The 12,968-nt window shown below is 44.5% G+C and overlaps 1 protein-coding gene across 1 annotated transcript in view; it reads right to left on the bottom strand.

Moving 5' to 3' along the window:
• The window catches only part of TMEM132E (transmembrane protein 132E), a gene marked incomplete at both ends in the record, with an annotated part of 248,276 nt that extends 240,547 nt beyond the window's left edge, over positions 1-7,729 (bottom strand). The window contains one exon of the mRNA XM_083351290.1: positions 7,657-7,729. Coding sequence (XP_083207416.1) covers positions 7,657-7,729 — 73 coding nt within the window. The remainder of the gene's footprint in view (positions 1-7,656) is intronic.
• Positions 7,730-12,968: the final 5,239 nt, after the last annotated feature.

The following is a 12,968-nucleotide window of genomic DNA, read 5'->3' as shown; positions in this document are numbered from 1 at the left end:
TTTCATAAGAAATGTATGCAAAACTTACAATCTCAAATCAAAGCTTTTGCAGACTCTCATAGACGTAGTCCTCAAGTTATGACTGGTCACTTAGTGACCATGAGAAGCTTCCACAAATCTCCCTAGGGACATTGATGACCCAGTTCCAAAGTTCCAACTCCTTACCCAGAAACACACACTCATGTGATTGCTTTCTGGGCGCTTGGCACCCCGCCTGCACTTACAGCCATTTGCAGCACTTCGTGATCACATGACTGCATTTTACTTCCAGTTTCTCACAAAACTGGCCCATAGCAAAGAACAAGTTCATGTAACAACCTCAGTGCCTGTTTAACATTTGTGGCAATTACTTTACAACCACTGCAAAAAGGGGCATTAAACTGGGTGGGTCACATGATGATTTGCCTTATGACCATCACGACTTACAGTTATAATGGGCAGGCTCTAAGTCATTAAGTCAAGGACTACCTGCACCCAGGACAGTGATGTAACAATTTGGCTTAATACAGTTTATCAACAGGTTCTTCACCAAAGATTTTTGCAAAAAGAATGATAAGGAATTAATTCTGGGCATCTGAGATTGTATGAAACCCATTTTGTTCTTCCCTTATTCTGGTTCACTGAACTCCTGTTTATTTCTGATTCTGGTTTCCCTTAACTCCCAAATCAATGCTTTTGAGCTCCAACTCCATATCTTTAAAGAGCCCTGGTGGCGCAGTGGTTAGAATGCAGTATTGCAGGCTAACTCTGCCCACAGCCAGGAGTTCGATCCTGACCGGCTCAAGGCTGACTTGGACTTCCATCCTTCCGAAGTCGGTAAAATGAGTACCTAGATCATTGGGGGCAATATGCTGACTCTGTAAACTGCTTAGAGAGGGCTGTAAACCAATATGGAGTGGTATAGAGAGGTATCTCAGTCTAAGTGCTATTGCCGAAGGTCTAAGTGTTATTCTTCCTGCTCAGTTACAGCTTCAACGCACTCCTATCCTAAGCATGAAAGAATCGGGCTCTGTTGCAGTTTCACTAAAGGGTAAGTCCATTCCACAGTCAACAAGTGAAATATCAAATGAAGGCAAACATGCAGGAACTGATAAAATTATCTTTTATATGGGCCTGATGACAAAACATCACCCACAACTAACAGCCAAATACCCCACCAGATAACATGAAGTCATTGTGGTTTGACTCATTCACTAGACTCACCTCTATGCTAGACTTTGCTAAGTGGGAATGTGTTATAAAAATCATTTTGGGGCAAAGGATATTATGCAAGCACAGCAATTGTGTTTTATTAAATTAGGTATAAGGTTTAACGTGCTAGGCGAACTTAGCCAGTCTATTCCCATGATTAAGTAGGAGAGGGGAAGAGTGAGGAACAGAGTCCTGGTTCACTCGTTGCTTTTCTTCAATCAAGGGATACAACATGCTGATGTGGACACACTGATGCAGTCCTGTGACCACAAGGTGCAGATAGGTTGCCAAGCACTCAGAATGCAATCGCATGACTGTGTCTGTATATGGATGGAATTGGAATTTCAGAACTGGGCCATCCATGTCCCCAGGGATATTTGTGGAAGCTTCTCATGGTCACTAAGCTACCAGTCATAACTTGAGGACTACTTGTCTGAGATTGCAAAAGCTTTGATTTGAGATTGTAAGTTTTGCATACATTTCCTATAAAAAGAAACGTAATGTGGTTAGGGGAAAAGCCCTAGTTTTAAAACCTGTTAATCCTTTTTGCATCTTATCTAGCTCAGCAGTCAGGCCACCAGACAGGGGTACAAACTAAGATCCTTGTAACAATAAGTATTAGTATTTAAATATTATTGCTCTGTCTGGGAATCTTTGTCCAAAGTCTAGGGCAAGGGTCCTCAACCTTGGCAACTTTAAGACTTGTGGACTTTAACTCCCAGAATTCCTCAGCCAGCTTTTAAGACTTTCCACAAGTCTTAAAGTTGCCAAGGTTGAAGACCCCAGATCTAGGGCAGTGGCCCGCAACCTTTTGGGCACCAGGGACCAGTGGAGAGAGGTTTTTCCATGGATTGGAGAGGGTATGGTTTCATGTGCTGCCTGCATCTCGCGGATGGGATTTCACTTGTTTGCACGGCCAGTTTTTGGCATGCTGGGGCCCAGTACCAGTCCATGGCCCAGGGGTTGGGGACCCCTGGTCTAGGGTGTTTATTTTTTTTATTCCATTTATATGCTTTTTTGCCCACTTTAAATCAGACAGGATCTCTGAATCCCATACACTAGATCCCAAGGCCTTTAGAGCGACCATGTCATCTTTCCAAAATGACTGTCAAGCTGTAAGATGAAAACATTTAATTTAAATAGAATTTTCTTTTTATCCTGACATGGCATACAATATCTTTTTATTCCACCATCCTTTTTTGGTCATTCGTTTTCTATGGAGTGATTTTTCAGATTCAAAGTTTGCCCTTTTAGTACCGGGATAGTTAGACTGATGCTGTGGAGCTCTAGGTTCAAGTCCACCACCAACCCCAGAAGCCTACTGGGTGACTTCAAGCCAATCACTCCCACTCAGAACCACCCTACCTCACAGGATTATTGTTATGGGGGAAAATGGAACATCTTTGGAGGTCCTGTATGAAAGGAGGCAAATCTAACAAATAAATAAATATCACACAATAAGCTGCATCAGAAAAAGAAGGGTCATCTCCAACCTGGTTAGTTTTCAAAGACTCCTTTGGATATGGTATAACAGCACTTCAGGGAAGCATCTGATGTGAGAAAGCAATAAAAAGAAATTCTACAAACTCTTTACAATATGCCCCTTTGCAAGATTATTATACACACCACGGAATGTTTCGAAGCTCTCTTTTCTCTGTTATCGTTCCTCCTAATTGGGAACTCAGGTGGAAACTGCTGATGGAAATAAGAAAAAAAAATAGCATAACTGGGACAATGAAAAACGCAGAGGTATCAGCACAACCAGAGAAGTCCTGAGCTTTGCAGAAATGTATCTGTTAAGCAAGGAATCTTAAAGAACAAAAGGCAGCTCTTCTCCATCCAACAGGGTCTAGATATGCAGCGTAGCTTTTAAAAATGCCAGGCAGAACAACCCCAGCCAAATTCCTGATGTCAACTAAAGCCATTCTGCATGCCATTTATCCTGCTTTCCTATATACCTCCAGCCTCTGGCACACTGCTTCTGAATATGGAAGTTCCACTTCATCCTCAATGTTCATTGCTGTAATTAGCCTCATCCACCAGGACAAGTCCATCTTAATTTCACACTATCATCAGTTTGCATTCTACTAGGGAACTGGAGATGAATGGAATGCAATGGAAGATAGGCTAGACTAGACTAGACTAGAACAGAACATTTGGCCATCTGTGAGTAGACACACAAGGAATTTGTTTCTGCTGCAAATGCTCTCAGTGTATATGCAAAACATGTACAGCGAGAGTTATGTTGCCAAAACATCTGGGAAATCTATTCCATGTATATTCCCCCCCCTTTTCAGTATCTAACCTTGTCGTCATCACATCCCTTTTCACCGCCTGATGAAGCAGCACGCACACAGTTGGTTGATACAAAATACACTTCAAGTTCTCTCACCAAAAAAACCCCTTTCTTTAAATCCCTACTTTCACAGGGGCTACAGGTGCTGGAAAACATGGAGGCCAATGCATTGGAAAGGCAAGCAAAGATGGACAAGAAAGGAAAGGGGGGGGGGAAGTCACCCTGATTTCTAATTCCAGCAATCAGAGCCATCAATATGAAAAACTGCACATTTCACCCACCCACCCTTCCCACCCCCATAGACAGGACAGTTGCTCCAGTTTTTAGCCAGCTCTGCTCCTCATCACCCACCCCGTCCACCATCTGCTCCCAGGGGTACCACGAGCAAGCACCCAGCTACTTATGAACTTAACCTCATAGAATGAGATGTAGCAGTAAAACCCAGTGCACCAACCCCGAGCTTTTTAACAGTTCATCGTGATATATTATTAATCGTTTTTATAATGCGCTTGCATAGACTGCTGTTGCTCGGGGCTCTGTCCTGTACCTAGGATTGGCAGGGAAGAAAAATAATGAAATAGGGCAAGCTGATTTCCTTTTTTTTTTTGCCCCTTCCACAGTAGCCCTGGAGAAAGCAGCTGTAAAAAAAATAAAAAATAAAATACCAGTCAGGGAGTCACACTACACTACAGGCTGAGCACCCAGCTGCAGGCACAAACGAAAATCACCAGGACAGAAGGAATGTTCAGAAAAGGCAAAGTTTGCATGCCTGGTTCAGATCAGCTCAAAAATCTGCTCCCTCCTCTGCACCCCAAAGCTAGGCATGGTCTTTGCACTCAGCTTGCAGAGGAAAAGGGGAAATTGGTGACAAATTCCATGTCGTTCCACGTATAACAGTTTTTCAGACCTGTGGAAATTCTAATTTTTATCTTCCACTTGGGGAGACCAGAAATAAAAAAGTAGAGCAAACTCCCTCCAGTTATGATGGTATAACCAGATCCCCCTATTTCTACCCCAGCAAGTTTGTTCAGTTCTTCTTCGTGAAAAGCAAGCATGGGGCAGCACAGAGCAGGGGAAGGAGGCTAAACAATGCTGTGGGTTCAGTTTTAAAGCATCAGCTTGTAAAGCCTTTTGTTCTTACTACCCTGCATAATCAGACTTTCTCAATGGAAAAGGGTTGTTACAAGTGTGTATTGTGGCAAGGGAGGGGATGAGACATTAACTCCTGGCAATCCTGAGAGCACTGCCACAGGCAGGCATTAAGATACTTGAGAAGGGGGAGGCAGGTTGCTTGTCTCAATCTTCCCCCAAAATGTGCAGCAAGGCTTTGCTTCATTCTGCATTGTTCAGTTGCTAACCACCCATTAAGAGCAACTTCCGAAGCAGACCCTGGCATTTGTCCTTTCTGAAACCTACCAGCTTCTTTCTGGCTCCCTCAGCCAGGTTTTCATTAAAGGCCAGCTAGCAAAGGAAAGTGGGTCTGGAAAAGCAAGATGATGGCGGGCTGCAGAAAACTCACAAGAATCCCCTGCCCCAGAAGAAGATATTTTTGAAGATCTCTAGTGGTTACTGCAGGTTTTACATTCAGCTGTAGAATAAAGGAGTGATTTATGAAGGGAAAGGGAGGATTTGCACACCTCAAGACATGCAACCAACAAGGGAGGGAGATCTTGGGAAAGTAACCCACAAACTCTTTCCAAATACACAGATCCAGGGCAGAAACAGAAGATCAGACTGAAGATATGAGCAAGCAGAAATCAAAGGAGCCCATTTCAAAACCTCCTTCAGCCATTCCTACAAGTTGCACCACTACCCTGAGCCTGCAAAAGAGCACGCAGCCCTCAACAAGGCCATCCAGATATTGGAACACAACTTGCAAGTGGCAAATCTGGAACCAGCGTTATAATTGCACACGTTCCTCACGTTTGGAGTACAATCTGGAATGCCCAACGAGGAAAGACAGCTGGGAGATGGGATCGGGGGATGGAGTCGCAAACCACAGGACTGTGCAATAACCACCATAGGCTGGAAATGAAATGGTTCCCGGCCTCTTATTCAGACAGATGAGGAAACGATCTCAGCTTTACTTAGGACTGTGCTAAGAAACCAATGACCATGCCCTGCCCTCTTTCCATTCAGAAAAAATTGTATCAAGACAGAGCTCTCGCCTAAAAGTCTGCGAGCAGGGATGAGCTCAAAAAGGGGCATGTGACAACAATTTTGGTAGGAAACAGAGGGCAACCAGAGATGCCCTGGAGCTTCCAAGGAAGATGCAGACACTCATAAAAGAAAACAAGGACCTGGTTGGGGTCAAGAAGCAAAACAGAACCTCCATCTTCCGAAGCAGCTAAGCACCACAACTACAGCGGTCACACTTTGACCTCTGTCTGGCTAACACTTTCTGATTTTAGCAAGCCAGCAGGGCCAAATGTTTATTCCATGAATCTGTCTTTTTTTTTCCATAACAAGGGTTTTTAGAGGGTTTTTTTTCTTTTCCTTCTTCTTTCCAATGTTATTGTATTTTATCTCATTTTATTACCGGTTTGGACTATTGTTAGCCATCCTGGATGGGGAGTAAACTGTAGTTGGCTATCTCACGGGCAGCTGAAAAATGTTTGGGCTGAAAATATAATCAACTGAAAAGCAAAAGGTTGCTGTGGTCTTGTTTCAAGCTGGCCAATGCAGCGAAAGCACTAGACTCAACAGAGTCCTGGGTTTGATCTGGTACAGGTGGTTTTAGAGAAGCCGTAAGCCTGAGAGTTCAAACAGAGCCTCCAAATCAGTGAATACCAGTGACATATCAAAATTGTTCTCTTGATGTCCCATATTTTGGAGTCCTTCAGAAGGGAAAGCTGGAACAGATAGGCTCATTCTCTCCTGACATTCTGGACTACATTTCCCACAAACTTTTGCCTCTGGCCAGGTCAACTCAACCCTAAAATACTGAATTGAGAAGGCACCTTGTTGCCTATTCTTGGGTTGGATGGGTCTCCTTTGGTTTAGGAGAACTTATTCAGGACTGAGAAAATCATTCTGTCAGATCAGATCAAAGAACATCTAGTCCAGCATCTGTTCTCTAGAAGTCTAGAAGCCTCTGGGAAGCCCGCAAACCAGATAGGAATGCCAAACCACCCACAGAAAACTGGTGAGGAGAGCCCCCTTGTGCCTCTGATGGGGGTCAATGGTTTGCTGTCTGTCTTCAGAGAGTTCCTCCATCTTATAGAATGCACTCTGGGTAGACAGGCAACTGAGATTAATATCGAAGAAGGAAAAGTCACACTCCACACATAGATGATGGCTCTGGGTTTGGGTGCACACTCTGCTTATGCTTAGGGACACCAGATCTAGAAGTAAAAGCAGACACTGAAAATGGCCCAAAGGCTACACTAGGCCTCGGACAGCCTAACAGCCCAATTTTCACAAGGAAAAGCATCAGGCTGTCAACCCTGAAGGCGGAGATGAAAGGGACATCTTTTCCATCAACCCTAAAAAAACACTTGCTCAGCTCAAATCCCAGCTACCCCCAGCTATAGACCACTCTCTTTAATGTTGCATCCCCTGTAACCAGCATCAGCATCAGCCTTCAAGTCAAAATTCTGAGCCTCTGCACTGACTTAAATTAAACCAGAAGGCAAAACAAGAACATAGGGCGGGAGGTGCCCATTCCTCTTGGAATTGGGACCCTAGCTAGCCATGACACCAACTACTAATCTTGAACCCCCTTCATCAACTCCAAAGTTGTGGGCATGCAGGTGAGATGGAAAGGCACTCTGCACATGCTTGTTGTATGTCCTAGCACCAATCAGGTTATTCTGTCTAGTTGCTGAAGTCTGATAGGTTATGGTACCAAAAGCAGTGCATATACAAAACACACTTTTTAAAAAAAAAACCTGATTGTTTGCAAATGTATTTTGCACATGGTGTTACCTGCAATTTTCCCAGAATTGTGTTGCTTCTCACAAGCGGCAAAAAAAAAAAGAAAAACCACAACGGCTAATTGGCAGGAGTTCCGGGCAGTTGGGTTAACTCTGTGTCTTTGGCTGGATTCGGGACTTAAAGCCTGTCGCGGTTATTGCTTTAAAGGATGCTGCTATCAAAGCCAGTTTCTCCCCAGCTCATTAAACCCGAGCGACCCTCCCCTTCATCATCGGCGGCGGCGGCTCACTCACCGTGGCTGAGGAGGGCTCCGATGCAGCAGAGAAGGGCGGCGGGTCCGGAGCGCGCCCTCCTCGCCAAGGCCATGGCGGAATCCGGAGCGAAGCGTGGAGAAAACCGAATCCAAGCACGTGCGATCCGAAACAGAAGCCAAAGACAGAGGCGAAAGGGGGGGGGGGATGTCGGGGAAATGAGGCGCGGGGGGGGGAAATCCAAGGAGGGAAGAAGAAGAGGGGGCCGCCTACTTCTGGCTTGAGCCGGCCAGGATCGGCCCAAGGGGGTGACCGCCCCTCGCCAAGATGCTGGGAGTCGGTGGGATGCAAGTGACTAGAGACAGCGAGGGTAGGGACAAAACGTAGCGGCCCCACGTGCAATCCGGACCGGCTACTGGATGGAAATAGGGGCAAAACGGGGGGGGGAGGGGGGGAGGGTTTGGAGCAACGTTAAGCAATTTTTAAAAAAAAAATCCAGGGGGAGAAAGCTGCAAAATGGAGAAAAGACCAGCACGGAAGCAATGATGCAGCCCCCCCCCCAAAGTAATTAGGAGCAGAGGAAAACAAGTGCGGGGAGAGACGGGAGGACGTGGATGAAGTAAGAGAGGCGGTCTCCCCGAAAGGGGGAAAAAAAACGGGGGGTGGAGGGGGGAAAAAAAAGCTTGCAGCTGTAATCCGATTGCGAGTCGCCGGGCGATTCTTCTTCGCCGGGGCGTCCGGCGGGATCCTCGGAGAAGGAGAAGAAGAGAGTAACTTACATCCGGAACTGCGGAAGAGAAGAAAGTTCGGGATGCTAAGAAGCGGCGGCGCTGGAGATCGGGGAGGGGGGGCGGCGGCGGCGGCGAGAGGAGGCAAGCCGCCCCGTCTAAAGGCCCCGAGGGCGCCTCTTGGGAATTGGGATCCGGCGCGTTTCGGAGCCTCCGCAAGAGCAGCCGTGCATCCCGGACGATCGCTTCGCCACAGGCAGAGAGCCGCGGCCGGCGTGCCGGAGCTTCGGGCTCGCCGCCGCCGCCCGCCCCTCCGTCCGTCTCCGCGGCGAAGATGCGCCGATCTGAGCCTTCTCCAGCCGGGAACGGCAGCCGAGAGAGACTCCCTCCGCCCCCTCTAGCCTGCCCTCCTCCCCGCGTTCTCCCTTCGTCACGTGTTTTCCCGGGAGTTTTTCTAACGCCGTCGCCGCGGCTCTGCAAACACGCGATGAGCGTGCCCGTGCGAACGAAGATCCCGTTTCCTACAAGCAGGTATTGTTCAAGCGCTGCTACCGGCAACCCGGAACACGGGTGCCGGAGGCAGGGAGGGTCGGAAGCGGCGAAGGCGGGGAGGGGAGAAGCCAGCAGCCGGACTCCTGCGGCGCCTCGAAGGAAAGACCGTTTTTCCCTGGAACAAATTACGGAGCCCGTCGGTTGCGTTCGCACGACGCGTTTAACTGGGATAGAGACACATTTAAGGGCTGCACTTTAAAAAAAAGACGCTAAGATTATTTAATCAGTTAATGGGTTCGGGGTGTGGTGCGCGAACCCTAGAAAATACAGTAGGTTAATTCGGGGAGTAGGGTAAGCTTGTGAGAATGCAGCCAACTGCATTACTAATCAAACATTCACGCAACAAGAAGCTGTGCCTGAAAGTTGATTGACTGATATTTATTTATGCGTTTATTTATTTTTGCCATCAAGCCGGTGTCAATTCTTAGCAACCGCCCAGATAAGCAGCCTGTGTTCAGCCAGGACCTGTTGTAATTAGTTATTCCAATATTCACAGTATTTGATCTTAGTCCCATTTTTTTACTGTGTTCCTTGACTATTAGAGCTTGCCGAGCCAATTGCATTTTTAGCTATCAGGTTGAAACCTTGCCAGGTTATAGTGCAGGTTATTGACATTTCTTCCTCTAGTTTAAACCCATGGCTCCTCTTCCAGTCCAGCCATATATATTCAGCATATAGATTGAATAAGTAAGAAGAGAGTCTACAGGTAGTCCTCGACTTATGGCCATAATTGGGACCAGAATTTATGTTGCTAAGGAAGACTGTTGTTAAATGAGTTGTGCCCAGTTTTATGACCATTTTGTCATGGTTGTTGAGCAAATCATGGTGGTTGTTAAGTGAATCATGCAGTCATTAAGTAAAACTGACTTCCTCCATTGACTTTGCTTGTCAAAGCTGATTGGGAAGGTTGCAAATGGAGATCGCTTGACCTCCGGACACTGCACTCACCGTAAATACATGGCAAGCAGCAGAGTTTTGAGCATATGACTGGGGATGCTGCTACGGTTATAAGTGCAAGGAGTGGTTGTAAGTGCAAGCACTTTTTTCAGTGCTATTGTCATTTCGAATGGTCATTAAATGAATGGTTGTAAGTCAAGAACTACCTGTAGAGCCATTTTTCCTTTGCTGACCTGGAACTAGTCTGTTTCTCCGTGTTCAATCCAATCTGTGGCTTCCTCTCCTGTGTGGATTTTGCATGAGGACAATGAGAAGTTTTGGGACTCCCCTTTTCCCAAGAACATTCCATAGCTTTGACAATCAATCTAACAATCAATGAATCACATATTCTTTATGGCATTCTTTGGCTTTCACAGTTAACCAAGGTGCATTAGCAATAATGCTTCTTGTCCTTGATCATTTCTAAAACTAGCTTGAACGTTTGGCACACGTTTTAAAGATGCCAAGGTTGAGAAACACTAATCCAGCAATTCCCTTTCCATCTCAGGACTGTAACCTGAATTGAATTTATCCTGTTATTTTGCTAGCATATGAAATTAAGGATATTTTGCAAAGGTTTGCAGATGGTTACAGGAATTGGGTATGTCCAGTCTAATGAAAAGAAGGACTAGGGGAGATGTGATAGCACTGTTCCCATATTGGAGGGATTCCTACAAACTATTTTCCAAAGCATCAAAAGGCAAGACAAGAAACAATGGCTGGAAACTAACCAGGGAGAGAAATAACCTAGAACTAAGAAAATTCCTAATGGTGACAGCAATTAACCAATGGAACAGCTTTGCCTTCAGATGTTGTGCATGCTCCATCACTGAAGGCTTTCAAAAAGAGACTGGATAACCATTCGTCTGAAATGATATAGGGCAGGCATAACAAACTGTCCGGCCCTGGGCCGGATGCATCACGCCGAAACCGCGCCCACCCCATTGCTGGCAATGGGAAAAAAGTCCCGATACATTGCACATCATCTGACATCGCAAGTTTGACATGCCTGATATAGGGTCTCCTGCTTGAGCAGAGGGTTGGAGGAGAAGACCTGGCAGATCCCTTCCAACTCTATTATTCCATGTTCTATGTAAGTCTGGTATTTGTATGTAAACTGACTTCTTATCATCTTTTGGCCACCACGTCATTCTCCAGATTTGATGGCATAGTTTGTTAACGAGTTTTATTAATTATTCTTCTGTTTCTTCCTCTATTTTTGTAGATATGCCATTATTTCTGGCGGCCCCCAGGGGGAGGGTGTTCTCTGTGGGCGCGCCAGGCCTTTGGAACCGTCTACCGGTTGAGCTCCGGATGGCTCCCGACCTTCGCTCCTTCCGACGGGACCTAAAAACACATTTATTTGAACAAGCCGGCCTGGTCTGATGGGTTTAGGGGTATTTGATAGTTTTGTATTAATTTATTGAATAGGGCTGTAGTATTTAATATTTTTAATTTTTGTACATTGTATTTTATTGTATTGCCCTGTACACCGCCCTGAGTCCTTCGGGAGAAGGGCGGTATATAAATTTAAATAAATAAATAAATAAATAAATAAATAAATAAATAAATAAATAAATAAATAAATTTCTATTAACCTCCCGACTTGGGTAATGGCTAGAATGCTAAGCTGTCTTAATTTTCTAACATTAGAGCAGTGTTTTTCAACCACTGTGTGCCGCGAGATGTTGCCTGGTGTGCCATGGGAAAAATTGAAAAGTAATTATAAAATACTTTCTTTGTGTTTATTTGATTCCTATTCAAGAGAATTACTTTATATATAGTCAATATAGGCACAGAGTTAAATTTTTTAACATTTTCTAATGGTGGAGTGCCTCGTGATTTTTTTCATGAAACAAGTGTGCCTTTGCCCAAAAAAGGTTGAAAAACACTGCATTAGAGGATCTTGTAAGCAAGAAATATCTTCTAAGACATGTTGGGTGTCAACATCTTTACTGTACCAAATTTCAGTATAGTCCTTCCAATTCTCTTTGATCTCCTTTGGTACAGTTTCTATCTCTCCATGGAATCATTTAGCATATTAATTCGAGGTTGGAACCTGTTTTGGAAGATTTTCCTTGTTTTTCTGTGCCTGTTTCCATCTTGGATGTCTTACACATGTCCTTATAATGCTGTTTCTCATCTCTTCCAACAGCTCTCTGAAGTTCTTGGTTAAATTCCTTCATGAGATCTTTATCTTTCTTGGCTTTGGCTTCTCTTTTTGGCCATTCCCACCATCTGTTCTGATGCAGAGTTTTCTTTCTTCTGACTCTTGGTCCTTGGCAATCTCTTTTCACATTCATCCACAAAGACACATTTGATTTCATTTCATAGTTTCTCTGATTTCCTATCAATGTGGTCCAGAATTTTAAAGCATGTTCTCCTTGAAAATGGTGAGATGATTCAAGGTCCTATTGTGGATTGCTTATGTTCTACTGTAGTTTGATTTGGGACTTGTCTGTGAACACTTTACCATCTGTTTTACAGTCAGCTCCTGACTGTCTTTATTGTTACAAATGAGCTTTTCTTCCACCATTTTTATTTTTTTTTCCAAATTGAAAATTTGAAAATTACAACAATTCATTTAGTGACTGCTCAAAGTTACAATGGCACTGAAAAAAGTGATTTATGACCATTTTTCACAGTTACAATTGTTGCAGTATCCCCACGGCCATGTGTTAAAATTCAGATGTTGGGCAACTGACTCATATTTATGATGGTTTACAGTGTCCCAGGGTCACGTGATCCCCTTTTGTGACCTTTTGGCAAGCAAAGTCAACGGGGAAGCCAGATTCACTTAACAACCATGTGGCTAAATTAACAACTGCAATGATTCACTCAAACAACTGTGTCAAGAAAAGTCATAAAATGGGGCAAAATTCACTTAGTAACTGCCTCACTTAGCAACAGAAATTTTGGGCTTAGTTGTGTTGGTAAGTGTAAGAACACTTGTAGTCAATTTGATATCTCTGTATTCCATCTGGTGATGTCCATATATATAAGCATAGTTTTGGTGTTTGGATAGTAATTCTAGGAATAAAGAAATCATTAGGTGGGAGAAACTGATAAGTCATTCACCTTTATTTCCGAGGCCAACTGGCTCCTTATTTAATATTTTTAACTTTAGTATTTCAGTCT

The sequence above is a fragment of the Vipera ursinii genome, assembly GCF_947247035.1.
Source record: "Vipera ursinii genome assembly, chromosome: 1".
NCBI lineage: Eukaryota > Metazoa > Chordata > Lepidosauria > Squamata > Viperidae > Vipera > Vipera ursinii.
The sequence above is the reverse complement of the archived record's forward strand: the minus strand, read 5'-3'. Positions and strand labels throughout refer to the sequence as shown.